The sequence below is a fragment of the Balaenoptera physalus genome (assembly GCF_965194825.1).
Source record: "Balaenoptera physalus genome assembly, chromosome: 2".
NCBI lineage: Eukaryota > Metazoa > Chordata > Mammalia > Artiodactyla > Balaenopteridae > Balaenoptera > Balaenoptera physalus.
In genome coordinates, this window is record NC_138883.1 from 166,278,348 (window position 1) to 166,305,617 (window position 27,270).

The window sequence follows — 27,270 nt, forward strand, 5'->3', positions numbered from 1 at the left end:
TTGACTCTCATGTGTTTAGTATTTTTCATTGTGCCGAAAATGGTAATGAACTAGTATTAGAAATTATTTGTAGCCAAAATGACATTGTTTTCCTCTAAAGAGGATGTATATTAGCTTCTGTCTGGTGTCTGGGGGCACTTGTAATTTAGGGTTATGTGAGTCAAATTTCAGAGTTTGAGATGATCAAAGCCCAGCTGCAGTCTCTGGGCGGGCCTGTGTACTTTTAGTTTATTGTCATTCCTGGCTTGCAGCCCCTCAGTGTTGCAGCTGAAAGAGGGAAGGGATTTACTAGTGTTCTTCTTTTTCCTTAGTTGTCTGTGGACATCGATCCCTGTACTTTCAGCCCTCTGAGTTTGTCAGAAGTACCTTCCACTCTCTCAGCTGCTTTCTTTGAAATAGGCAAATGTCCCCTGGGCGGCAAAGTGGTCAAAAGTTGTACTTAACTCCCTTGACTTCCATCCTTTTCAGGTTTTGGCCCCAGCAATTTCTTACTATGACATCAGCTCTTCGATACCTTTAGTCACATTTTGAAAATTAAAAGAAACAGCATTTAATATTAATATTTAAATTGATAAATTGTTAATATATTTTAAGTGAAATATTAAAATAGTAGAACAATGAATGTTAGTATTAGTGTTTAAAATGTCAACATTTGTATAACAGTTAAAAATTTAATATTGACATTTAAGATTTAAAGTATTAAAGTTTTTATTATAGGTTTTCAGCTATAAAACTTCATACTTTAAAAATTAATTAATTAATTAATTAATTTATTTATTTTTGGCTGTGTTGGGTCTTTGTTGCTGTGCACGGGCTTTCTCTAGCTGCGGCCAGTGGGGGCTACTCTTTGTTGCGGTGTGTGAGCTTCTTGTTGCGGAGCATGGGCTCTACGCACCGGGCTTCAGTAGTTGTGGCACACGGGCTCAGTAGTTGTGGCTTGTGGGCTCTAGAGTGCAGGCTCAGTAATTGTGGCTCATGGGCTTAGTTGCTACGTGGCATATGGGATCCTCCCGGACCAGGGCTCGAACCCATGTCCCCTGCATTGGCAGGCGGATTCTTAACCACTGCACCACCAGGGAAGTCCCAAAACTTCATACTTTTATAGTGGTTCTCAGAGGAATTATTGATCTGAATTATTCAGTTTACTCTTATGAAAAGTGTCAGTGCCAGCGTCTGAATTAAAAATTTCCCTTGGGGAGTTCCCTGGTGGCCCAGTGGTTAGGATTCTGGGCTTTCACTGCTGTGGCCCCAGGTTCAGTCCCTGGTCAGGGGATTGAGATCCATCCGGCAAGCCTTGCGGCACAGCCAAAAAAAAAAAAAAAAGTTTCCCTTTATTTGTGTTACTGTGTGTATTAACTGGAGAAACGACTAAGCGTCTTATCAGTGGTGGTTTGACGATCAGTCAGTAGTGATAATTTGTTAATGTTTTTGTTGTATATTTCCTAAAATGGACATTTAAGGGATCTGTTCATAAAGTTAATAATTTAATTTATCTTTGAAAAAGCTTTATTGAAAAATGGAAAAATGACATTATTTTTGTTTATTTATTTTTAGGTTGGGCTCATGTGGTTTGTGCCCTGTATATTCCAGAGGTACAGTTTGCCAATGTTTCTACAATGGAACCAATTGTTTTACAGTCTGTGCCACATGATCGTTATAATAAGGTATAGTAGATATTATTTTATTGATGTTTGAATATAATTTTTTTGTTTTAAAACTGGAAAGTGTAAAGGAATTTTTAAATTTTGTTTTATTACAGCCCTTCATTAAAAAATTTAAATTAAATGCCTCCATTGATTTGGAAAAAGTGTAATTACTGTGGTAAACTACAAGTATTAAAATATGTTACTAAGGTCATAGGAGTACAAAACAAACACACACAAACAAAACTTTATTACCTTTTATATTAACCTAGGTATTTAAGCTTCTAACATTTTAATCTGTATAGATTTGTTCTTTTTTTAAAAAAAATATTTATTTATTTATTATTTTGGCTGCACCAGGTCTTAGTTGTGGCACTTGGGATCTTCGTTGCAGCATACAGGATCTTTAGTTGCAGCATGCGGGATCTTCTAGTTGCGGCATGTGGACTTCTTAGTTGCGGCATGCAGACTTCTTTGTTGTGGCATGTGAACTCTTAGTTGCGGCATGCAGACTTCTTTGTTGTGGCATGAATGCATCCCTGGTTCCCCGACCAGGGATCGAACCCGAGCCCCCTGCATTGGGAGCGCAGAGTCTTACCCATTGGACCACCAGGGAGGTCCTTAGATTTGTTCTTTAAGAATTACTTTTATGTTCTTTCAGACACTGAGGATCTATTAAATTTGAATTAATCATTATTTGGTATAATATTCGTATGATGCTACACATCCTGTCTTAAAAATAATCCTATCACAGAATATTATTTGCTCATCTCTCCTCTCCACATTATTTTGTTCCCCCGAGATAGGATTTTTATTGTTGCCTTTTTTAAAAACCTTAGTTAATGTTCACTTTTTTCCTGTATCTTTTTCTTAATTTATATTATTGTTTCATTCTCTTTTGCATATTATTGGATGATTTTTTTTAATTAGCCACTGTGTCTTTAAATATAGGGTTACCATTTTTAACTGAAAGTACCTGTTGATTTATTCCATTGGTGAAGAAAGTGTCACTGCAGCCAGTTCTAAGGTTTCAAAATACTAAACATTTTGTAATGTAGATCGTTAGTATTTATTTTTTAAAAATGGAAAATATGGAGAAAAAAATAGGAAAATGCGAGACAGAAGTCATCTAAAATTTTTTTTGTGTGCGTTTTTACATATACTATATAACTGTAAAAAGTTTGGATCATAGTGCTTATACTGTTCTGTTTTTGAAACTTAATAACCCTGAACATCATTTTGTGTTAATAAATTATATTTTGCCATTATTTCTAGTGGATATTTAGCATCTAATACAAAGTATTATTAGTTTCGATAAAATATAATTTATTAGGAACGCCTTAGGAACGCCTTCTTGTTGAAGAGCCTCACTTGGTGTTTGGCATGTACATACCAGCTGAATTTTTGTGTAAAAGAGTATGAACATTTTGGAAGCTTCAGTAAATATATTGTGTGAAGTTGTTCTAGCATGCAGTGTCTCATTTAATAATCACACTAGTTATATGTGAGATTGCACATAATCTTATATCCTGTTAAGTGCACTGTATATTACCATTAAAACAGTCTTTGCTATTCTTTTTAGTGAAAAATATTACAGTGTTTGAATGATTTTCTTTGAATATTAGTAAGGTTAAATACTTCAAAGTTTTTTAAAAAGGTTATTCATGTTTGTTAATTGATCTTGAATAGCTCTTCGTTCAATTTAATATTGTAATGTTTTAATTTTTTCTTACAAAATGTTTTTTATATTGGAGATGTTATTCTTTATTCTTATATACTTGCTGTGAATGCTTTTGCCCATAACTTAACATTTTCTTTTTAATTTTCATTATGTCTTGATGGTTTTTATTGTTGTTGGTATTCTAGCAGGTTAATTTCTTCTAGTTTGAAGTTTAAAATTTTTATGTAATTTATACAAGTACTCTTTATTGTTTCTGCCTTTGTTGCCATGGAAAGAAAATCTTTCTCTACACTAATGTCTAACTATTTTTTTAGTACTTTCAAAATTCATTTCTAAAAATACTTGTTTTTTTCCTTTCAATTTTGAAATAATTTCAAACTTAATTTAAGGTTGCATTAATAGTACAAAGACTTCTTCCTCTCCTAAACCATCTGAGAGTAATTTATCCTATAACACTGACACCTAGTTTGTATTTCCTATAAAGAAGGACTTTCTTCTGCATGAGCAGAATACAGCCCAAATCAGGAAATTAACACGTATGCATTATTACTGTCTAATCCAGGGACCCCATCATTATTTGCCGAATTTTCATTCATGTTTTCTTTTTTCCCTTTCATAGCAAAAAGATCACAGATTGCTTTTTGTCTCTTAAGTCTCCTGAATAGTTACTCAGTCTTCCTGTGACTCTCATAACTTTGATACTTCTGAAGAGTATAGGCCAGTTATTTGTAGAATGGATTTTTATAATGTTTCCACATGATTAAATTCAGATTATGTGTTTTTGGCAGGAATATCACAGAAACGATGCTATGTTCTTTTCATTGCATCCTGTCAGGTGGTACATGATTTCAGCTTTTCCCATTACTGGTGATTTTACCTTCATCACTTAGTTAAAGGCAGTGTCTACAGGATTTCTCCACTGGGAGTTTAATCTTTATTCCCTTTATAATCAGTAAGCATTTTGTGGGGAAGTACTTTTTATGTAAATATCTTGTTCCTTGTGCCTTTTACTCACTAATTTTAGCATTCATTGTTGCTTCTTTGCTTAATCTATTAGATTGATGGCAAGTGGTGGTTTTCTAATTCCATCTTTTACATTCATCAGGTGGCATTCCATTTTAAGGAAAAGCTTTCTCCACTCCCCAGTTATTTATATTAGTATGGACTAATATTGACTTACATGTTAATATTTTATTTTAATGGGTCATTCCCCATTACTGTCACTTATTGTGATGTTCATATTGTCTCAGGTTTGGCCAGTGGGACCTCTTCATGTTGGTTCCTGTGTCTTTTGACATGGTTCCATCATTGTTTGAGCACTTCTTTACTTCTGACATGACAGTATGTTCTAGGCACATCTTGAACCATTCCTGTCTTAGCCCTAGAATAACATTTCTCCAGGGAGCCTTGATTTGTTTTAGGTGAGAATGGTATTTAGAAACCAAAGTGGACACTAGGTGTGCTCATTGTTATTAGGATGTTGCTACTTCCAGGCCCTCTCAGTGTGTATAGATGCAGAGATACACACACATTCACATCTATGTCTTCTTTATATTTTGAAGTTGGTGAGGTCACACAGATACTTCTGATTTAGTATATGGATTTATGTATTAAATACAAACATATCTGTATGTATTTCTGTACCTGTCTGTCTATGTATCTATTTATTTATCGAACCATAAACTCCTAGGAATTTCTTAGTAATTTCTCTAAACCTAATCCAACAGCACAGGGTTCATTCTAATGTTTTTTTCTTTTTGTGTTATGACTCTCATGCCAGACAATGAGAAACCTGACTCCCATTATCCTCAATATATTTATTTGATCATTCTCTCTTATATTAACAAATCTTCTGTTGCTGCCATCCCATAATACAGAGGCCAGCCTAACCATGTTCAGGCTCAGACCTCACTCTGGGTTGCTGCTGCTTCCCTGCATGTCTGCCTTTTTCTTTTTAAACCATTTTGGGGGTTTGACACCCAGCTTCAGTCCAGAACTACCCCTTCTCCCCTCACTTTGCTCAGGTTCTTACAACTCACTTGGACACCACCTCCACCCCAACCCCCAACCCTCTCATGAGCGCCAACACTACTGGGGCTCTGATACTTGAGTTGGCCTGCCCCTTCCTTCCCAGGATAGATGCTAGCATGCTTGGCCCCAGCTCATGGCTTTAAGACTAAAGTACTCAAGAAGTAAGGGAGTATAGAGGAAGAATGAATTAATTTAGATATAAATCTCCTATCCAGTTAAGAGTTAATTTTAGAATATGGTGAGATGTGTGTGTAATTTTTCCCCTCCCACGTGGTTTAGTCATTCTTTTCAGCACTATTATTGAATAATTTATGTTTTGCACAGTGATTTGAAATACTGTTTGAATCATTATTAAATTCTTGGGTATTCTTGACATTTTTTCTGTTCCATTGATGTGTCTTTCTATTCTTATTCTAGTACCACACTGTTTTAAATTATTATGGGTTTAAATACATCTTGGTACATGGTAGAACAAATATTGTCATGTATTTCTTTTTTTAGATGAACATTAAGAGTAACAATACAATTTTAATTTTACTGGTGCGCTACAGTGAAATATTATTTTGGGGAAGAATTGATCTTTTTGGAATATTGAATCTCCCCTTCCAGAAACATGGTGTATCTCTCTGTCAAATTTTTTTCCTTATATGTTTCTTGGATTCTTATGGTTGTTGGTTTGTATAGTTAACCTTAAAAAGAATAATATTCTGTTCATGAATATTCAGTATGGTTAATAGGGGACATGTAATTCTGAAATGATAGGAACAATTGGAAAATGGATTGTTGCATTTTGGAAGACATCAATCTTTTTTTTTGGGGGGGGGTGGGGGTGGGGGCACGCCATGCGGCTTGTGGGATCTTAGTTCCCTGACCAGGGATTGAACCTGGATCATGGCAGTGAAAGCGCCAAGTCCTAACCACTGGACTGCCAAGGAGCTCCCCTGGAATACATCAGTCCTTGATGAGTGGTAGTAAAGGATAATGTGGAGATTATTAATAAATGTATTGGGCACTTAAAATGGACCTGCTTTGCATTGTGCTAGACGCTAAGAGTTCAGAGTTGCATAAAATACAGGGTTTATCTCCATGTGACACTTAGACAGTCAAGTAAATATATAATTACAATGTATGAAAATAATAAGAGATTATAAATAATAAAAAACCTGAATGGAGTATTATGTAACATAATGAAAGGAGGGATTATTTTTGTCTAAGGAACTGAATAAGGCACACAAAGATATAAGGGCTGTGCATGATAATAAGAAATTTGACCTGTGGAAGAAAGAATCAAATAGTAATTCTAGACAGAGAAAGTAGCATAAATTAGGGTAATAGGTGCAAAGGGGAGGTGCTAGGCAGTTCAGAGAATAATAAATAATCCTGTGTGGCTGGAACACTGTAGGATTTAGAAGAAAAAAAGGAAAATTTCTAGACTATTTGTATAGTATATCCAGTTGCAGAGAATTCACTGTGTTGACTTATGTTGTTAAATTTTCCAAGTCATTACATATATAGTGGCCAGTTTCTGTACCATTTGTCATCAGATTCTCGTTTTTATTTTTTGACCTCTCACATTTTCTTGTATCAATTCCTTATTTCACTAACATATACATTTTGTTAATAAATGTGAGTGGCATATGTTACCTTTAATTGCGTTTCAATAATTTTTAAGAAATGGGAAGATTGGGGCAACATAGATATTTGGGAACTTTTTTGGGTGGTCTTGTGTTCTTTAGAGTCAAGGAAGCATTTAGTTTAGAAGGCTGCAATTTCCATAGAGAGTAGTTGGCAGATGATGGGTATATCCTGGATTTATCTTTTTGAATAGCTTTTATTTACTGAATGGTCATGAAGGAACAAGTATTTATAAGTATAGGAAGGATCATAACAGACCAACCAACCAAACCAAAAATACTATAAAACATGGTGTCATTGAATTATAAGAGGATAACGGTAGAGGAAAACTTAGAAATTGCTAGCCCAACTTCCCTTTATCTTTTTTCTAAAGGAATAGAATCTATTGTGGAAAGCTTTAAGAATTTTTTTTTTTTCTTGAAGTATAGTTGATTTACAAAGTTGTGTTGGTTTCAGGTGTATAGTAAAGTGATTCAGTTATATCTATGTCTATATACACATACATACATATATATGCTTTTTCAGATTCTTTTCCATTATAGGTTATTACAAGATATTGAATATAGTTCCCTGTGCTATACAGTAGTAGGTCCTTGTTGTTTACCTATTTTATATATAGTAGTGTGTATATGTTAATCCCCAATTCCAAATTTATCCCCCATGTGGTGTGTGTGTGTGTGTATACACACACACATACCCCCCCCCCCCACATGTTCTTTATCCATTTATATATCAATGGACATGTAGGTTGCTTCCATGTCTTGGCTGTTGTAAATATGAACAGTGGGGTGCATGTGTCTTTTTGAGTTATAGTTTTCTCTGGATATATGCCCAGGAGTGGGATTGCTGGGTCATAGGTTAACTCTATTTTTAGTTTTTTAAGGAACCTCCATACTGTTCTCCATAGTGGCTGCACCAGTTTACATTCGCACCAAAAGTAAATACCTCATCTCTTGTGTCTAGGCTGCTCTGTAACTTGCTTTGGCTAATAAAGTGCAGTGGAAGTAACATTGTGTGACCTCTCTCTGTGGCTTGATGATCTGTTTCCTGAGCCCATTGGGGTGGCCCTACCCCTTCATCCTCCTCTAACGTTACCTTATGTTTAGGTTGAGGGCTGGAATATTGGGTGATTTGGTGCCACAGAGGTTGGTTTCTTTCTGTGCTCTTCCTTTTACCACACGTTTGCCCCACCTGTTAGTGCTAGACTGCTGTCATTTATTATTTGATGTTTTGGGTTTTTGATTTCTTGGTTGTTTTGGTGCAGCCTCAGTCCTTGGTGGGCTCTGTATATCTGGGCCTCAGGGTTTCACCAATTCATTGCCTCCTCCTTTTGGCAGACTTTGCTCTAGATCTGTGGAAGGACTTGGGAGGGAGACAGCTTCCTGACTCTCCCCAAGTGCTAGAAGATCTCCGATAGATTAACAAATCCTGGGGTCAGGAATTTTTCTTGCCCCTTGTTTAGGGGTAAAAGATTTTCTCCTTTGTCCTCCTAGCCATCATGGGTCTTTACTCATGCCCTGGGTGTGACAGGATTTGCTGCCAATCCCCCAGACACTCAGGGCTTTTGAGAGTAGTGTCTGGGCAAGAGGTGGGATTTCATATCTTTGCCTCAGTGGCACCTGATCCTCTCCTTCATGCCTGCACCACCAAGGGAGATTCTTTCTGGTTGTTTTGTCTCCTTGCTTCCAGTCTTCCCCAAGAGCTCCTTGTAAGTCTTTATGGAGTGGAGCCTGTGAGTGTGAACTCCGGTCTCTGGTTCCAGTGGTTCTGTACTATTGCAGTAGCCCACAGTCAGCCTTTAGCAATTTGTTTACATTTTAGCTGGTTTCTTATCTGCATGTCTTCCTCCACATTTTCTTCCCTTGCTCAGTCGTTCGTTAGTGGATAGTCTGAGTGTCTTGTGGTTTTTAGGCAGCTGAAGGAGAGAGTGTGTCTGCCCTTGGAATTCAAACTATTTGGTTGCCTTTGCAAGTGCAAATCTTTCATAGTTTCAAGAAAAGTTGTGGGTTTTATAGTTTAAATGGCTTTTTCTTGATAGGTTTGGAGTGATGTTCTTTCAGCTCTCTACTTTTTAGGTAGAGTTGGAATTTGGCCCCTGAATCCTTTTGATATGAACACTGTTTCTTTTATTCAAAATATTAGGTCAAACTGTGACTTTTTTCCCCCTTAAAATGAAAGCTTTCAGGCTGTAAATTTGCCTCTGAGTATAGCTTTATTCACATACTTGACATTTTATTTAGATGCGATTTTGTTGTTTGGGATCATTTTCTCAATACACCTCAAGTTAGTTCATGATTTTTCTTCTCGATCCAATAGCTATCGCGCAATTTAAAATTTGCAAATCACTTTTTTCCTCCTTTGATTCATGTGTCTTGGAAGCTCTTGTTGGTTGCATGTATATATGCTTATAATTGTTATAGCCATTTTTTTATTATAAAATCTCTCTCAACAGTCTATTTTTTTGTCTGATAATAAGCCACTTGTGTTTGCTTGCCTTTTGCATGGTATATCTTTTTTCATCCTTTTAACTTACTTGTGTCTTCAGATCTAAAGTATGCATTGCCTTGTGTTTGCTTGCCTTTTGCATGGTATATCTTTTTTCATCGTTTTACTTTTAACTTACTTGTGTCTTCAGATCTAAAGTATGCATCTTATAGATGGCATATGGAACTTTTTTTTTTAATTCAGTTAATCAGTCTTTGCCTTTTGATTGGATTATTTTCATATTCAGTGCTATTAATGTGGTTGGGTTTACATCTGCCGTTTTACTTTGTTTTCTTTCTTACTTTTTTTTTTTAATAGCAATTTTTTGTTTTTGTTTTTTCGGCTGTGCTGGGTCTTTGTTGTTGTGCGTGGGCTTTCTATACTTGCGGCCAACAGGGGCTACTGTTTGTTGGGGTGCGTGAGTTTCTCATTGCGGTGGCTTCTCTTGTTGCAGAGCGCAGGCTATAGGTGCATGAGCTTCAGTAGTTGTGGCTCGCGGGCTTTAGAATGCAGGCTCAGTAGTTGTGGCGCACAGGCTTAGTTGCTCTGCGGCATGTGGGATCTTCCCAGACCAGGGATTGAACCCGTGTCCCCTGCATTGGCAGTCAGATTCTCAACCACTGCTCCACCAGGGACGTCCCTTACTTTGTTTTCTTTGTCTTGTGACTACTTTGTTTTTCTCTTTGTACACTATCTTCTTTTATGCTTATAAGTGGATGTTTTCTGGTGTACCGTTTTCATTCCTTTCATGATTTTTAAATTATATTTTCTTGGGTTATTTTCTTAGTGGTTGCTCTAGGGCTTACAATATTCATCTTAACTTACCAGAATCTACTTAACTCCAGTAAGATATAGAAAATTTATAACATTCATTTTATTTCTTTCCTCCCCACCTTTGTGCTATTATTATTATAGATATCATGTCTCTATATATATACTACAAGCCCCAAAATAGTTAAAATTATTGCTTTATGTAATCTTATGTTTTTTAAAGAAGCTAAGAGATGAAGACCACAGATATATTTATAGAGTGTGTCTTTTCCTGTTTACCATTTTTATTTCTCTTCATTTCTTCCTATGGGTTCCAGTTACCATCTTGTGTTATTTCCTTACTCCAAAATAACTTTATTCCCACTCTCTTTCATTGTGTTGTCATTGTCACATACATTACATTTCTGTATGTTATAGTCCCAACAGTACAATTTATGGACATTGTTTTATGTGATTGCTTTTTAAATTAAGAGAATGAGAAAGAAATATCTCATCATACTGTCTTTTATCATTTCCTATATAATTACCTTTGTCAGAACTCTTTCTTTGTTTTTTTTTTTAAATTTTATTTATTTATTTATTTATTTATTTATTTATTTATTTATGGCTGTGTTGGGTCTTCGTTTCTGCGCGAGGGCTTTCTCTAGTTGCGGCAAGTGGGGGCCACTCTTCATCGCGGTGCGCGGGCCTCTCACTATCGCGGCCTCTCTTGTTGTGGAGCACAGGCTCCAGACACGCAGGCTCAGCAATTGTGGCTCACGGGCCCAGTTGCTCCGCGGCATGTGGGATCCTCCCAGACCAGGGCTCGAACCCGTGTCCCCTGCATTGGCAGGCAGATTCTCAACCACTGCGCCACCAGGGAAGCCCCTCTTTGTTTTTTAATTGGTCTATATATTTATTTTTTAAAATTTCAGCTTTATTGAGGTATAAGTGATGGGAACTCTTTGTTTTTTTTGTGTGGATTGCAATTACTGTCTAGTGTCACTTAATTTTAGCCTGAGGAATTTCTTTTTGTAGTTCTTGTTAGTGAGGTTTGGAGCAACAAAGTATCTCAGTTTTTTTGGGTCTGAGAATGTTGTTATTTTGCCATTATTTCTGCAGTATAGCTCTTCTGGATATAGGATTCTTGGCTGATAGTTTTGTTCTTTCAGCATTTTGAATGTTATTCCACTGCTTTCTGTCCCCTATTTTATTTCTAATGAAACCTCAGGTTTACTTGTATGTGATGATCCATTTTCCCCATTTCGCTTTCGAGATTTTCTCTTTATTTTGCCTTTCATCATTTTGAGTGTGCATCTCTTTGTGTTTATCCTGTATGGAGTTTGTTGAGCTTTTTGGTTGTGTAGGTTATTGTTTTTCATCACATTTGGGAAGTTTTCAGCCATTATTTCTTCAGGTACAGTTTCTATCCTTTTCTTTCCTCTCCTGATTTTCTCATTATACATCTGTTAATGCAGTTAATGGCATACCACGTTTCTCTGAAACTGTTCTTTAGGTAGTATAATCTAAAAAATCTGTTCCTTAGATTGTATAATCTCTATTGATCTATTTTTAAAGTTGATTCTTTCCCTACTGCCAACTCACATCTGCTGTTGAGCCCTTTTAGTGAGTTTTAAACTTGAGAATTTCTATTTGGTTGGTTTTGGTCTCCTAAGTCCAACATCTTGATTCCCTGCAAAGACAGTTATCGATGCCTGCTTTTTTTTTTCTTATGAATGGGTCATACTTTTCTCTTTCTTTGCATGTCTTATAATTTTTTGTTGAAAATTAGACATTTTATTTTATTTTATTTATTTTTTTGGCTGTGTCGGGCCTTAGTTGCAGCACACGGGATCTTTGTGGAGGCACGTGGGATCTTTTTCATTAAGGCACGTGGTCTGCTCAGGTTTCTTACTAGTTGCGGCGCGCAGGCTTGTCTCTAATTGTGGCGTGCCGGGTTTTTTTTTTCTTTCTCTCTATATAGTTGTGATGCGTGTGCTCTGTAGTTTGCGGCACGTGGGCTCTCTCGTTGAGGCACGTGAGCTCAATAGTTGTGGCACGTGGGCTTAATTGCCCTGCGGCATGTGGGGTCTTAGTTCTTCCACCAGGGATCGAACCCACGTCCCCTGCATTGGAAGGTGGTTTCTTTACCACTGGACCACCAGGGAAGTTCCTAAAAATTAGACATTTTAGATACTATAGCCACTCTAGAGAATGAGTCTTCCTTCTCCTTGTAGAGACAGAACCTCTGCACTAGTGCTCTGGAGCTGGGGATGGTGACAACACTCTGCTTCTCCTGAAGAGGCACATGTACTCTGACAGGGTGCTGGAAGGAGGGAAGGGTATAGTAGCCCAGATTATCCCTCCTAGCATGGAACTTCCATTCTGCTAGCAATCTGGGGAAGGAATGATAGGGCCCCAGGAATCTTGGCCTGTTTTTAGAGTGGGAGGCTACGAGTGGGAGCTACCAGGATGAGTAGTAGTATGAGAGTAACTGGAGACCTGGCCCTCCTCGGGTAAAATTGTAGCCTTAGACTAGGATCTGTGGAGAGAGGGAGCCCTCATCTTCTTGACAGCGCCACCCAGAAAGGAACTTCCATCACAGGAAGCAGTATGTGGGGGGGGTGGTGGTGATGGGGGCAGATCATGGCTCAAATGCCACTGGCTCTCACTGTTCTTATTGAGATTTAGTAGATTGTCTTGGGTAAAATATTCTGTTTTCTGCATGTCTTTAGGACAATTTTCAGAGACTTTATCATTTTTATTTTGCTTTATTGAAGTGTAATTGATAAACAGTACCATATAAGTTACAGATTTACAATATAGTAACTCATAATTCTTAAAGGTTATATTCCATTTATAGTTATTATAAAATATTTGCTATATTCCCTGTGTTGTACCATATATCCTTGTAGCTTATTCTATACAGAGACTTTAAATGGTTCTTTTTCACCTATGAAATGGTTAATTTACTGAGGAGAGGATCCGTGGACCTCTTCACTCTGCTATTTCAGAAGTCTGGAAGGCCTAACTTCTTTAAAAAAAAAAAAAATCTGTCATAATTTTTAGTTTTATTGAGTGGTCAAATGATGGTGTCTTTTCACTGTCAGCTCTTGGAAGTTACTGAGATATTCTTTGAGGCCTATTTGCATATTTTCCCTGAATTTTGCCATTTAAAATGTTATTGTTTCGGGACTTCTCTGTGGTGCAGTGGTTGGGAGTCTGCCTGCCAATACAGGGGACACGGGTTCGAGCCCTGGTCCGGGAAGATCCCACATGCCACGGAGCAGCTAAACCCATGAGCCACAACTGCTGAGCCCGCGTGCCACAACTACTGAAGCCCATGCACCTAGAGCCCCCGTGCTCAACAAGAGAAGCCACTGCAATGAGAAGCCTGTGCACCAAAATGAAGAGTAACCCCCGCTCACTGCAACAAGAGAAAGTCCGTGCGCAGCACCGAAGACCCAACGCAGCTAAAAATAAATTAAATAAATAAATTTTAAAAAAGTTACTGTTTCAATCTGCTCTGTACTTTTCTTTTTAAAATTTTATTGGTCATTTATAGGCTAAAAGATGTATGTTAAATGCTTCCATTGTAATTGTTTGATACTGCCTTCTGGTAATTTGAACAGTTAGAGATGCTCTTTTAAAAAATTAATTAATTAATGAATTAATTTGGCTGCATCAGGTCTAAGTTGCGGCACATGGGATCTTTTGTTGTGGCGAGTGAGCTTCTCTCTAGCTGTGACACATGGACTCTAGAGTGCGCGGGCTCAGTAGTTGCAGCATGCGGGCTTAGTTTTGTTGCAGCACGTGGGCTCTTCGTTGCAGTGTTTGGGCTTCTCTCTAGTTGTGGCGCGCAGGCTTCTCTCTAGTTATGGCGCGGGCTGTAGAGCGCGCAGGCTCAGTAGCTGTGGCACGTGGGCTTAGTTGCCCTGTGGCACGTGGGATTTTAGTTCCCCAACCAGGGATCGAACTCATGTCCCCTGCCTTGGAAGCTGGATTCTCAGCCACTGGACCACGAGGGAGGTCTCTAGAGATGCTCTTATTCAGTGTGTCTAGGTTAGTTTTGTTGTAACTAAGGATTTTACTTTTTAGAGATATAAAATAATTTTTGTAATTCAGTTCAGTCTGAATCCATGTCTTTCAGCAGAGGAGTTGAAATTCATTTACCTGACTTTACTATATATTAGGCTTTTTTGGAAACTGTGTTCTTATCAATATTGTTGAATGGTGTTATTTGGCACCACAGTGCATAGTGGGGGAAACTTCTCCAAGTTTAAAAATACATGTGGTCCTATTGAAGTTTGCTAGGTTATACCTTGTTACTGTTCAGAAATTGGTTTCTTTTTAGAATTGTATCATCTGAGTATATGTAGTTAGGCATTAATTTTTGTATACTCAACTTACAGTCAGTTGATAATTTTATTCATTATACACTTGTAGATGACCATTTTTATAATTTAGTCTTTCATGAAAAAGTGGTACTGTCTATCAGCTGTTTTCAACTGGGAGGAGGACCAGATAGATGTCAAAGTTGCTGGGAGTGTTCATTGGCCAATACCTCTTGGGGACATCTCTGATCTCCTAAAGTGTCTTCCTCCCAGGCCTATTATGTCAGCTTGGCAGGGCTGAATGATAGGTCATGTGGGATTCTTGTGGACAGTTGGAATGACCTAAACCTTGCTCACTCATTTAAGACTGTCCTTCACCTCTTAAGTCCCAACTCCCTGTATCAACCTCCTTTATTTATGCTTACTTCCAGCAGAAAAGAAAGACAAATCTCTTTTTACACCTTTTTACAGGAATCAGTTAAATATTGGTGAGGAGGAGTATATTAATACTGAGGTGGGGTAGGCTGTGTCATGCCCCCTGGCCTCAGTTCCTGTGAAGATTCTTCCTATCTTATGGGGTTTTTGAGTCTAAGGAAACACTGCCTTGTGAAATCGTACTAGGACTGTTTATGTCTGTATTGATGTTTTCATGTTTGTATTGTTTGTAAAAATTAGATTACAGTCAGAAAAAAAACGAATTCATGATTTGGAGTAGGTTAGATAGTAAACCTGATCTTGACTTCTGAAGATAACTATAAAATCCATATTTGTGTGAAGCACTCGTAAAGTTTTTGTTTTCATTTCAATTTTGTTTTGTTTCTTTACCCTAAGACTTGCTACATTTGTGATGAACAAGGAAGAGAAAGCAAAGCAGCCACTGGTGCTTGCATGACATGTAATAAACATGGATGTCGACAGGCTTTCCATGTGACATGGTAAGTATGTTTCTGTCATTGTACAGAAGTGAAATTGGGAATACCTTGTAAGTTAAAAACTTAGGTACCCAAATATTATTAAAGTAACTTTTGTTGGGATAGTGTCTATGTTTATATTTATTGTAATAGAGATAATTCTAATAATTGAGTGTATTTACCAGAGTCCAGTAGGTGGACCCTGGTTCTAGTGTCTTATTCAGTTGCATTTTGTTTAAAATACTTCTGTTGGTTACCTACCCTTGGATTTGTCATTAGGATTAAAAGAGCTGATTAGATAAATTTAGTGCAGTGCCTGAAATACTAGTAAGGATTTAATGAATGATAACATTTTTTCACTGTCTGTGTTTCAAGAGGGGAAAAAAAAGCAGTAGCCATCATTCTCAGTATTATAGTAGCTGTTTCTTAAAGAGTTACTTAAATGTTTTTTTAAATAACATATTCTATTTTTGTTTTGTTCATGTTTCTTTTCAGTTTTTATCCATGTACCTATTTGTTGCATAATTTTTTTAAATAACAGTTTAAATGTAACATTGTTTTTTGATAATTTTTTCACCAAAAATTTTGGTAAGATGATATAGACCACTAGCAACATTGAAATGGCTGCATTATATCCTATCAAATGTTAGTATTTTATTTAATGTTTCACCAATTTCAGACACATTGTTTCCAAATTGTTTTATAATATGTGGTGCTGTAAAGAACGTTTTGTGCATTCAACAAACATAAATGTAATTTCCTTAGAATAGTAACTAATGATAATTAATAGCTATTATGTATTGAGTATTTACTATGAAGTGGGCACAGTTCCATGGAGTCGGATTTCAGGGCAAAAATGGTGAACATTATTATTGTTCTTAACACGTGTTACTAAATTTTTGGAGGCAGTGTAAATTGATACAAAACTTGTACTTATATGTTTTTTTGAGCATAAAATTTCAGAAGCATAAATTATCCTAAAACGAAACATTCAACATAATAGACAACAATTAAAAATAAAAGTTCGGCGAGACTTCCCTGGTAGTCCAGTGGTTAAGACTCCATGCTTCCACTGCAGGGGGCACGGATTCGATCCCTGGTGGGGGAATTAAGATCCCACATGCTGTGCGGCCAAAAAAATATAAATAAAATAAAAAATAAAAGTTTGGGAATAACTCATGTAGTTATTAATTTTAAAAATCAGTCTATATTTAGCAGCCAGTATAGGAACAGGCTTTATTTCCTGAGCTTTTAGTATGTGGATTTATGAAGTCCATTTTAGATTACTTTTGGGGAATGGAAAATATATATTTTTTAATATTTATTTATTCTTTTGGCTGCGCTGTGTCTTAGTTGCGGTATGCGGGATCTTCATTGCAGCCTGCTGGATCTTTAGTTGCGGCATGTGGGATCTTTTAGTTGCGGTATGCGGGACCTTTAGTTGTGGCATGTGGGATGTAAATCCCTGACCAGGGATTGAACCTGGGCCCCCTGCGTTGGAAGCATGGAGTCTTAGCCACTGGACCACCAGAGAAGTCCCATGGAAAAGATTTTTGTTTCTTTTAAATTCTCTTAATTGAAAAATGGGCAGAAGACCTAAAGAGACATTTCTTCAAAGAAGAAATACAGGTGGCCACTAGGTACGTGAAAAGATGTTCAAATCACTAATTATTAGAGAACTGCAAATCAAAACTACAGTGAGGTACCACCTCACAGCAGTCAGAATGACCATCATTAAAAAGTCTACAAATAACAAATGCTGGTGAGGGTGTAGAGAAAAGGGAACCCTCCTACACTGTTGGTGAGAATGTAAGTTGATACAGCCACTGTGGAAAACAGTATAGAATAGGTTCCTCAGAAAACTAAAACTAGAATTACCATATGATCCAGCATTCCCACTCCTGAGAATATATCCAGACGAAACTGTATAATTCAAAAATATACATGCACCCCTACGTTCATAGCAGCACTAGTCACAATAGCCAAGATGTGGAAACACCCTAAATGTCCATTGACAGATGAATGGATAAAGAAGATGTGGTATATATATACACACACATATATAAACACATACACACACACACACACACACACACACACACACACACACACACACACACAGTGGAATACTACTCAGCCATAAAAAGGAACGAAAGAATGCCATTTGCAGCAACATGGATGCAACTAGAGATTATCATACTAAGCAAAGTAATTCAGAAAGAGAAAGACAAATACCATATGATATCACTTATATGTAGAATCTAAAACATGACACAAATGAACCTATCAATGAAACAGAAACAGAATCAGGGACATAGTAGATAATAGACTGGTGGTTTCCAAGGGGGAGGGGGATGGATTGGGAGTTTGGGATTAGCAGATGCAAGCTGGTATATATGGAATGGATAAACAACAAGGTCGTACTGTATAGCACAGGGAACTATATTCAGTATCCTGTGATAAACCATAGTGGAAAAGAATGTACATATATGTATAACTGAGTCACTTTGCTGTAGTACCTCAGTAATTAACACAACATTGTAATTCAGCTATACCTCAATAAAAAATAAAAAGAATTCTCTTAATATTGTATTTAAATTTCCAAAGATGAAAGACCTTTTTTGGGTATGAGGTACATACTAGTACTTTAATTTTGGAATGTTAAAAATGGAAGGTCAAATTGACAAGATGATGATTCTAAACTTTAGCACTTCGTGTTTTTTAAAAATATGAATATCATAGCTTTAGGTTTCAGTTCCATTTCTTCCATTGTTTTTGACTAGAAAAACACAGCTTACATTTCTCTTACCTACTGTACTATGGTATGACTTGAAGCATTTTCCTTCTAACAGTATGTAATCTACATCCATGAGTGAATACCATCGTATGTCATGTCAGCCCTTTACACGCCTGGCCTTTCCAATTGTACCTGTGATAGAGATTGAAAAAGTAAAATGAAATGTTAAGTTTGGGGTGTGGGGATATTTTAAAAGAAATTTAATGTCTACTTGGTGACATAAAACGTGAATAAATCTTCATCCTTGTTAGAGATGGATGAAAAGTTTATTTTAAACCATGTATATAACTTTAAGAATATATCAGTCGTAGGATGGGATGAAATGTTCTTGCTCTCAGCTAGAATAAAGCCTTTTATTTTCCCTTTTTTTCTTAGGAGATGTAGGGTTTTCTTATAAACCCTACATGCTTGGAAGTGAATTTTAAGTTTTATATATATCTCTCTATATAATATATATAGATATATATGCACACACCATGGTTTGAAATTTTGTTGATATACTTGGCTTTTTTTTTTTCAGTGCTCAATTTGCAGGACTACTTTGTGAAGAAGAAGGTAATGGTGCAGATAACGTCCAATACTGTGGCTACTGTAAATACCATTTCAGTAAGCTGGTAAGAATTTGTCTTGAATTTAATTTTAAAATGATAATAATTAGTTTTGACAATAGAGTTGAGTCTTTTATAGAAAAGGCATAATAGCCATTACTTTTTTTGGTTGTTTGTGCTTCAGATTAAGTTTGCTTAGCGTGTTCTTTGTTGGGAATTAAAAGCTCTAGTAATTTTAAAAGATTCTGCTTTGCTTGGGTTCATTTATAAAGGTGAATATTCTAAAATATTCTACTTTAGAATATATATTAATAGTTAATAGTAAATGTTGGTGTACATTTAGTAGAAAATACAAATGTGTAAAGAACTCTTTGTAATTTACCACCGTTTTCAGTTAATTTAATTTTTTAAGTTTGATTATGTATTTTGTGATTCTCTATCACTTCTCATCTTTTTGCTTTATTACTATTACCCATTTTATTATTTATTTTCATTTTTATTTACTTGGAGATAGTAAACCTGAAACAAGGCTCTTTTGTAACTTCTTGGTTAAAGATCTTGAGAAAAATATATTTAAATGCAACTTTGGAAATATTAGATTTGATCACTCTTTACTGTCACATAGTAGCATGGATGAGTTAGTATTATTTGATTAACCATTACATATTTTGTGTCCATGTTCCTTTGACAGATCAATATTTCCTTAATACCCCATTGTCTATTTCTCAGTCTTTAGTGGTATCAGATTTGTATACTGAAAATTTAAGGCTTCTTTGTTTTTCTTTAGTGTCTCACTGTTATTTTTTATTGTTACCTCTCCCCTGTGAATAGGGCTATTTCTTTCTTTTTTAGAAATAAATAATATCATTAGGGGCCCCTTTCTTAAGAAATGAGCAGCTCATGACTCCAGTATTCTGGTTCATGCATATAAAATATTTAAGATTGTAAATATATATTGTTTAATATTGAAGACTTTGATTTATTTTAATGACTGTCAAAGAACATTGAAGTGTTCTAAGAGAAATCTTGAGATAGTAAAATTGAAAATTTGCTTTAGGATGTTAAAACCACATTGGAATGTTCATTTTCTAAATCAGAGATGATATAGATAAAATACAGAAATAATGAAAGTGGATTTTGAACTTTGCGTAAATAGAATTTTTTCATTGTTACTTATTAATATGCTGTTATCCCATTTGGTGGTTGGGGGAAAAAGTCTGTTTAATTTAATAAGATTGTATAAGATCTATGTTTGCATGGAATTTGATCATCTTTTATAGTCACTTTTATCTAGTTTAAACTAATTAGTTATGGTACCACCAAATTTTAACACCTCCAGTAACTCTGTCATACTTTATTATGAATCTGTGTAACTATTTTTTAGAAATGTGTAATAGTTTTAGTAATACTTTGAAAAATGCATGGGTCTAATGCTGACATTTCCTTTCATTTTTTTTTTCTATATGAACTGCAGAGACAAATTTTTAGAAAATTGTATGCCTTAATACTGAACGTATGAGATTAAAAGGCTTCTTGCTTTTCCTAGTGGCATAAAGTAACTCTTCAGATATTTTCTTTTCTTTTCTTCTGGTCTTGGCATCCTCTTTCAATATGGCATTCTCTATTTTTGGTTGAAACATCTTTAGTTTTTTAAACCAGACATTGAAAACTATAGTTGATCTCTTTAATGAGGTGGTTTTGTAATAAAATGACAAATAAGCTACTGCTTGTTTGAAAATATAGTCTGTTTTCACACTTTTTAATAAACGTACAAAAACATGGCATTAATGTTAGATTTAGGGTTAGATTTTCCTTTATAATGCAATATATAATATATGGATGGTGTCTGGAGTATATAGTTTGAAATAGACTTTTTTTTTCCTTCAGTAGACATTTTACAGTACTTCACACTTGAATTGGTTTAAACCTAACAAAAAAGATTTCAAATTTTATACACATATACCTATATGTATACATATTTTCTTTTTTAGAAAAAGAGCAAACGGGGATGTAATAGGTCATATGATCAAAGTTTAAGTGATTCTTCCTCTCACTCTCAGGATAAACATCATGAGAAAGAGAAAAAAGTAAGTGGATTTGTTGTTGCTAAATATGTAGCACATCTACTTAATAGATTTTTTTCCCTTTTTTAGATAAAATTAAGTTCTTGATAGCTGAATGAAAACATTGAAATACTGAAAAATTTTGGCTCATACAGAGTATTAAGTCAAAGAGTAGGTTTAAAATAATATGCCATATTTGTGAATATGGTTGTACCCATTTCAACTGAAAATTTGAAATATTGAAAACTTGATTGAAGGCATGTGAGGGATTTCTTGCATGTGTTACTCTGGTCTTTTGAAATCTTTGGGTAACTTTAGCAATAATGGTTTGTTGCTAGATATTATTAACTGATTATTTCACATGTAAGTAAAAATCTCATCAGCCTTTTCCCTTTATAATATAGAACAATTTTGAAGTTCTATATATTCTTGACTGTTATTTTTTCCCCAGTGGTGCTAATGGTTTATTATTTTTTTAATGACCAAATGTCATACCATTTGTTTGAGAATATTCTGTCTTTTAATTAAAACACTAAAAGCTTGCCTAATACTAATCTGTCTTCTTCTGACTTACCTGTTTTCTGCTTACATTTTTACTTATTGTAAAGGATATGAGTAATTTTTAGTAAACTACTGATAAATACTGTAGAATCATTCATAGGACATATTGCCCACATAGGAAAAGGGTACTGCTGTGGATTGTTTTCAACAAAGTGAAGATACAAAGGACTTCTTCAGTTAGGAAAGAATATTACTTTTAAACAGTTGGTATAAACTAGTTTGGAAGATATTTCTACAGATTGTGTGAAAAACTAAATCACTTAACATTTTCATGTTTGTAAATACTTAGGAATTTGGTTAGAATTTGTTTCTGTTTTCAAGGTAAACATTTTGAAAGCTTAAATTTTTTGTTTTCCAATTATTTTCCAATTATTAGTGAATAATAATTATAACTTTATATCCTCCTTCCGAACATTTGTCAGGTTTATATATTTTTGGTAGATCTTAGGCAACAAGTACACATATTCATTTTGAGTTCTTTAACGAGGTGGTTTTGTGATAGTGACAATAGTAGGGTTTGGTTTTGCTGTTTATTGTTGCTTGCGTTGCTCATGGAAAAATGGCAGATTTGGTTTAATTAGCAGTTTTTGTAACAAGCATTGTGAGATTTTATTTAAGCTTTTTAATCACGATTGAGGAAGTCTTAGGTAGGGCTTATTATAAATTGTGAAAAGGGAAGTCATACCAATGATGTTCTTATATTCTGCCATTTCATGAGCATTATCTTGTTTAAAGAAGTATTTGCTGTATGACCATATTTATCTTAATCTATGCCCTGTCATGTTATTTTTAATGGACAATTATTAACTGTAGTACAGTGTTTAATAAATACGGTACTGGTGACTATATTTATTTATTAATCTTTTTTTCCCTCTAGGAATGAATTAAAGTTTTCATTTTATGAGTTTTTGCAGTTGTTGAATACTGTATTAAAAAACAATGTATGAAGTTAGTCAAACTTGTTTAGCTTTAACTTCTAGCAGTTGGTATTTTCATTAGTATGTAAATACTATTTGAATTTTACTTTTAACACGTATAAGTTTAGTACAATTTGATTTTGTTGTCAGACTTAAAATCAGTTTGTGCGTTTTATTTTCTAATAATTAAGATTTTCTGATACTCTGTAAAGGCTGTGAGATAAACATACTATAAATTTATTATTATTGTTAGACTTGTTTGCTTGCCTTAGGAATATTTGGGGAGGGACTTTTTTTATTATGGTATGATGTTAAGTGATAACGTAGCTGTAAAGATTGGGTGTTATAGACTGTCTTTCTCTTCATTCCTCCTTACCTCTTTTAAGATTTTAACATCTAATAGGGTTGTCTTGAAAATATGCATATCGTGTTATAAAATGTTTTGACAAGTAGTACTTATAATCTATTTGGATTTTACTAATTTAAAATATTATATATTATAAACTAAATTTTGGTGATATTGTTCATAAGATACGTTAGAATCATGTTCCCTGTGAATTCTTTTATCTGTGTTCATTCTGTCACATGTTTATTAAGTTATAAGTAAGTGATGGTAAAGAATATTTAATACTAAATATTGTATTATCCAACTCACTTATTTTTAAATGAAATCAATTTATAAGTTAACTTTTTATATATAACTATAAGAAGATTAAAAAAAAATTGGACTGGCCAAAAAGTTCGTTCGGGTTTTCCATAGGATACAAAAACCCAAACGAACTTTTTGGCCAACCCAATACTTAGCCTTTACTTTTCAGAGAATTTCTGTGTGGCCCAAGATATATTATTACTGGTTAGATATTAACTGTGAAATGCCGCAAGGAGAGAGGAAAAGTTAATGGTGAGATATACCTTTGAATGAGAGACAGTTTCTCTAAAAATTGGCATATATATTTTTAAAAGAATCAGAGTACATGTTTGAAATGAATGAAAAGCTATGCATATTATAGGAGGGGCTTAATTCAATCATGAAATAGTTTGGATCATGAATTACTGTTTAAGAAGAATATCTTCTAAGACTATTAATGTCAATTAATGCTCATTGTAAAATAGAATTTTTTTTTTAAGCCTAGTGTTTTTGTGTTTACAGAAGCACTGTCATAGAGTGAGATGTGGGCAAGAGTTAGGAAATGGAGATGCATATCAGACTTGGAGGCATGCAATTGTTTTGTGAGGCTCTGAGCTTCAGAAAGGATTTTTTTTTCTAAAGGCTAAGTTGGAGGTCATCATTTAGAAATCAGTGGTTATTTATTGCATTGAGATAATCTGTACCAGTTCATTTGATCCTCACTTTATCCTCTTCCCACTCATCAGTGTTAACTTATATTGTATCAGTAGTATAGTATTATGCTATGCTAGACTTACAATACTTTACAACCACATTAACATTAGTGGCAGTGTATCTTGTGGAAATATACTCAGTTCCAAATAGGTATAACAGAAATCCATCTGTCCCCTACTACAATTAGAGGGATTTATCTCCCATCCTGTACTCTACCCCCTTAGTTGCCCTTGGTTCCATTCTGTTATTAATAACTGGCAACAGATAAAGGAGTTATTGCTAGTATAAATACTGTTAGGGTGCTTTGGGAGGTTGGGGGAGATAAGCTTTTTGGTTAGTGTTTTGTGAACCTCAGGGAATTGACTGGACTTCCCTTTTGTTTAGGACTGTTCATCTCTTTGAAGAGAACTGGGCTACTTCTGTGGTCCTTGGAGGAATAAAACTCTCAATCACAGAGCTGTCATTACTTCTCTGTATTTTTTTTTTTTAAGTTTTCAGTTTTGAGAGTCACCCGTTAACACGTGCGCGTGCGCACGCGTGCACACACACACACACCCTTTTTGTACTTCCCTTTGGAAATCTTCCACTCAGGTTAAAGCTTTAAGCTTCTACGTGTGCAAAGAGTTAAGAGAGGGGAAAGGGCAGGGTTTTGCAGGAACAGTAATTTAGAATGTTTGGAGTGTGTGTTTGGTGGGGCTGAAGAGTGACGGGAGATGAGACTATTTAATTAAGAAGGTCATTTCCACAGATGTAGAGAACAAATGTATGGACACCACGGGGGGGCAAGGGGGTGGGTGGGATAAACTGGGAGGTTGGGATTGACATTTATACACTAATATGTATAAAATAGATACCTAACAAAAACCTGCTGTATAGCACAGGGAACTCCACTTTGCTGTACAGTAGAAACTAACACAACACTGTAAAACAACTATACCCCAATTTAAAAAAAAAAGGTGTCATTTCATGAATAGTTTTATAAGTAACGCTAGTTTTATCCTTCATCCTGGGGTGTTGGGCAGCCAGCTAGAAGGATTGACATTTTTTTTTTTTTAACTTTTGATTTTGCAGTAATTTTAGACTTTTGGGAAAAGTTGCAAAAATACTACACATTATTTCTCTGCACCATTCACCCGGACTCCCAAGATGTTAGCATTTCATCCTGTTAGCTTTATCACGTCCTCCCTTACTCTCCCGCCTTTGCCCTCTTTCGCTCACTTTTCTATGTATAATCTTTTTTTCTGAACTTGAGACAGTGAATTATAAATATAATGCCCTATTAGCCTAAGTACTTTAATGTGTAGTTTTAATAAAAGGGGAAATTTCCTACATGATTACAGTACAGTGATCAAAGGCAGTAAATTAACATTGTTGCAGAACTATTAGATCTATAGATCCTATTTGAATTCCACCCACTAATGTCCTCCATACTAAAAGAGGGAGCCTTTTTTTTTCTGCTCCAGAATCCAATCCAGGATCACACATTGCAGTCAGTTGTCCTGTCTCTTAGTTTTTCCCAGTCTGGAATATTTCCTAATTCTTTCTTTGTCTTTCCTGACCCTGACACCTGACATTGTTTCAGATTCTCTGAGGCTCACTAAATCTTAACAGTGGATTTTACAGCCACACCCTTGCTTTGCTCTCATATAGTGGTTTTCTGACAGTAGCCTAGATTTTATGTTTTTCTGGAAGCTAGTCCTTACTTTAGCATTGTTTACTGTCTGGAAAGACTGGCAACTTATAAAACCAGCAGGTCTTGGTTCCTTTTTTGTCAGTGGTTTTCCTAGTTTAGTTTATCTCTATACTGCTTTTTTACTATAAATAGCAAAAAGACTGCACTTTCAACATATTACCTAGAAAATCTCCTTGTTAAATCATACAATACATTGAGTACACTTTCTCTTTTCTATGTTACCATGGGCATAATGTTGCTAAATGTTGTTACTACATAACAAGAACCCCCTTTCCTCTAATTTTCAAGTACATTTTTTTCTCTTTTAAGCCCTCCTTAGCAGCGTCCTGAAAGGCTAGGAACAGTCTCTTCCATGCTCGTTAGGCTTTCACGCATCATCTCCTAAGAGTCCTTCCAGCTCCTGCCCACTGTCTAATTCCTAGTGACTCCCACATTTTTAGGTTTTCTCTTATGGTAGCATCCCATGCCTTGTAACAAAAATGTGTATAAATTACCAATTGCGGCATAACAAATTACCCTGAAATTTAGTGACTTAAAAGTATAATAAACATTTATTGTGTCATAGTTTCTGTGGGTCAGGAATTTAGACTTAGCTGGGTGTTTCTTGCTCAGGGTCCCTCATCGGATTACAGTCAAGATGTTGGCAGGAGTACAGTCATTTGAAGGCTTGACTGAGGCTGATAGGTATGCTTACAAGATGGCTTATTTACATGGCCACTAAGTTGGTGCTGGCTGAGCAGGAGCCTCAGTTTCTCGTCGCATGGACCTTTCCAGAGGGCTGCTTGAGTGTCCTCATGACATGGCACCTAGCTTTTCCTAAAGTGAGTGACCTTTGCCCAGAGTAGTAAGAGAGAGCAAGGTGAAAGCTGCAGTATTTTTTGTGACCTGGCCTCAGATATCACATGGTATGTGTGTGTGTGTGTCCGTCCCTGTCCCCCCAGTTAGATGCCTGTTTTTCTAAACTATATTTTGGTGGTAAAATATATATAAAGTATCATTTACTATTTTAACCACTTTAAAGGCATACCATCATTTTTGCAATATTCTAATGGATACATAGGGCAGTCTGTTCAGTGTGGGTGGATACTGCCTAGGGACAAAGATCATTGGGGACTGTCTTGGAGCATGGCTACCACACCCTGAGAATTACTCAAATGTCCTGATTCTTACAAATTTTCACCCACAAGTTTTAGCATCCATTGATGATGCCACAAGTGTTTGACAAAAGGTGATTTTCTAATCCCATCATTCATTCTACATCCATTAGTTGGTATTCTGTTGTAAATGTCTCTCCCTCCCTTTCTTACTTCAGCAGTAATGGGGAAAGGAGAAGTCTGTGGCGGAAATGAAGAGGTGGTATATAGGTATAGGAGGAAAAGTAGGAGAGACTGGTATTTTGGAATCTAGGGAAGTGAATATTTCAAGAAGGAGGGTCATTGCATATGAAAGATCAAGTAGTATAATAATAATAAGTATACTGTTGGCCCTCCGTATCCATGGGTTACATATCTGCAGATCCAGCCAACTGTGGAAGAAATTCCAGAAAGTTCCAATAGGAAAAATTTGAATGTGCCAGGCTCAGGCAGCTGTTTATGTAGCATTTACATTGTATTAGGTATTATAAATAATCAAGACATGATTTAAAATATATGAGAGGATGTGTAGGCCATATGCAAACACTATGCCTTTTTTTAAAAAAAATTATTTATTCATTTGTTTATTTATTTATTTATGGCTGTGTTGGGTCTTCGTTTCTGTGCGAGGGCTTTCTCCAGTTGCGGCAAGTGGGGGCCACTCTTCATCGCGGTGCGCGGGCCTCTCACTACCGCGGACTCTCTTGTTGCGGAGCACAGGCTCCAGATGCGCAGGCTCAGTAATTG

At 35.7% G+C, this 27,270-nt stretch overlaps 1 protein-coding gene across 12 annotated transcripts in view; it reads left to right on the plus strand.

Moving 5' to 3' along the window:
• The window catches only part of MLLT10 (MLLT10 histone lysine methyltransferase DOT1L cofactor), a 252,303-nt gene that overhangs the window by 93,619 nt on the left and 131,414 nt on the right, over positions 1-27,270 (plus strand). For 11 of the 12 annotated variants that reach the window (XR_014260523.1, XR_014260524.1, XM_082449646.1 and 8 more), the window contains 4 exons: positions 1,555-1,664; positions 15,390-15,493; positions 18,787-18,880; positions 20,806-20,901. Coding sequence is in view for 10 of the 12 variants with exons in the window: in XM_082449646.1 (XP_082305772.1) it covers positions 1,555-1,664; positions 15,390-15,493; positions 18,787-18,880; positions 20,806-20,901 (404 nt within the window). In the remaining 2 variants the exon portion in view is untranslated. The remainder of the gene's footprint in view (positions 1-1,554; positions 1,665-15,389; positions 15,494-18,786; positions 18,881-20,805; positions 20,902-27,270) is intronic. The other variant, XM_082449650.1, reaches the window with a different exon arrangement.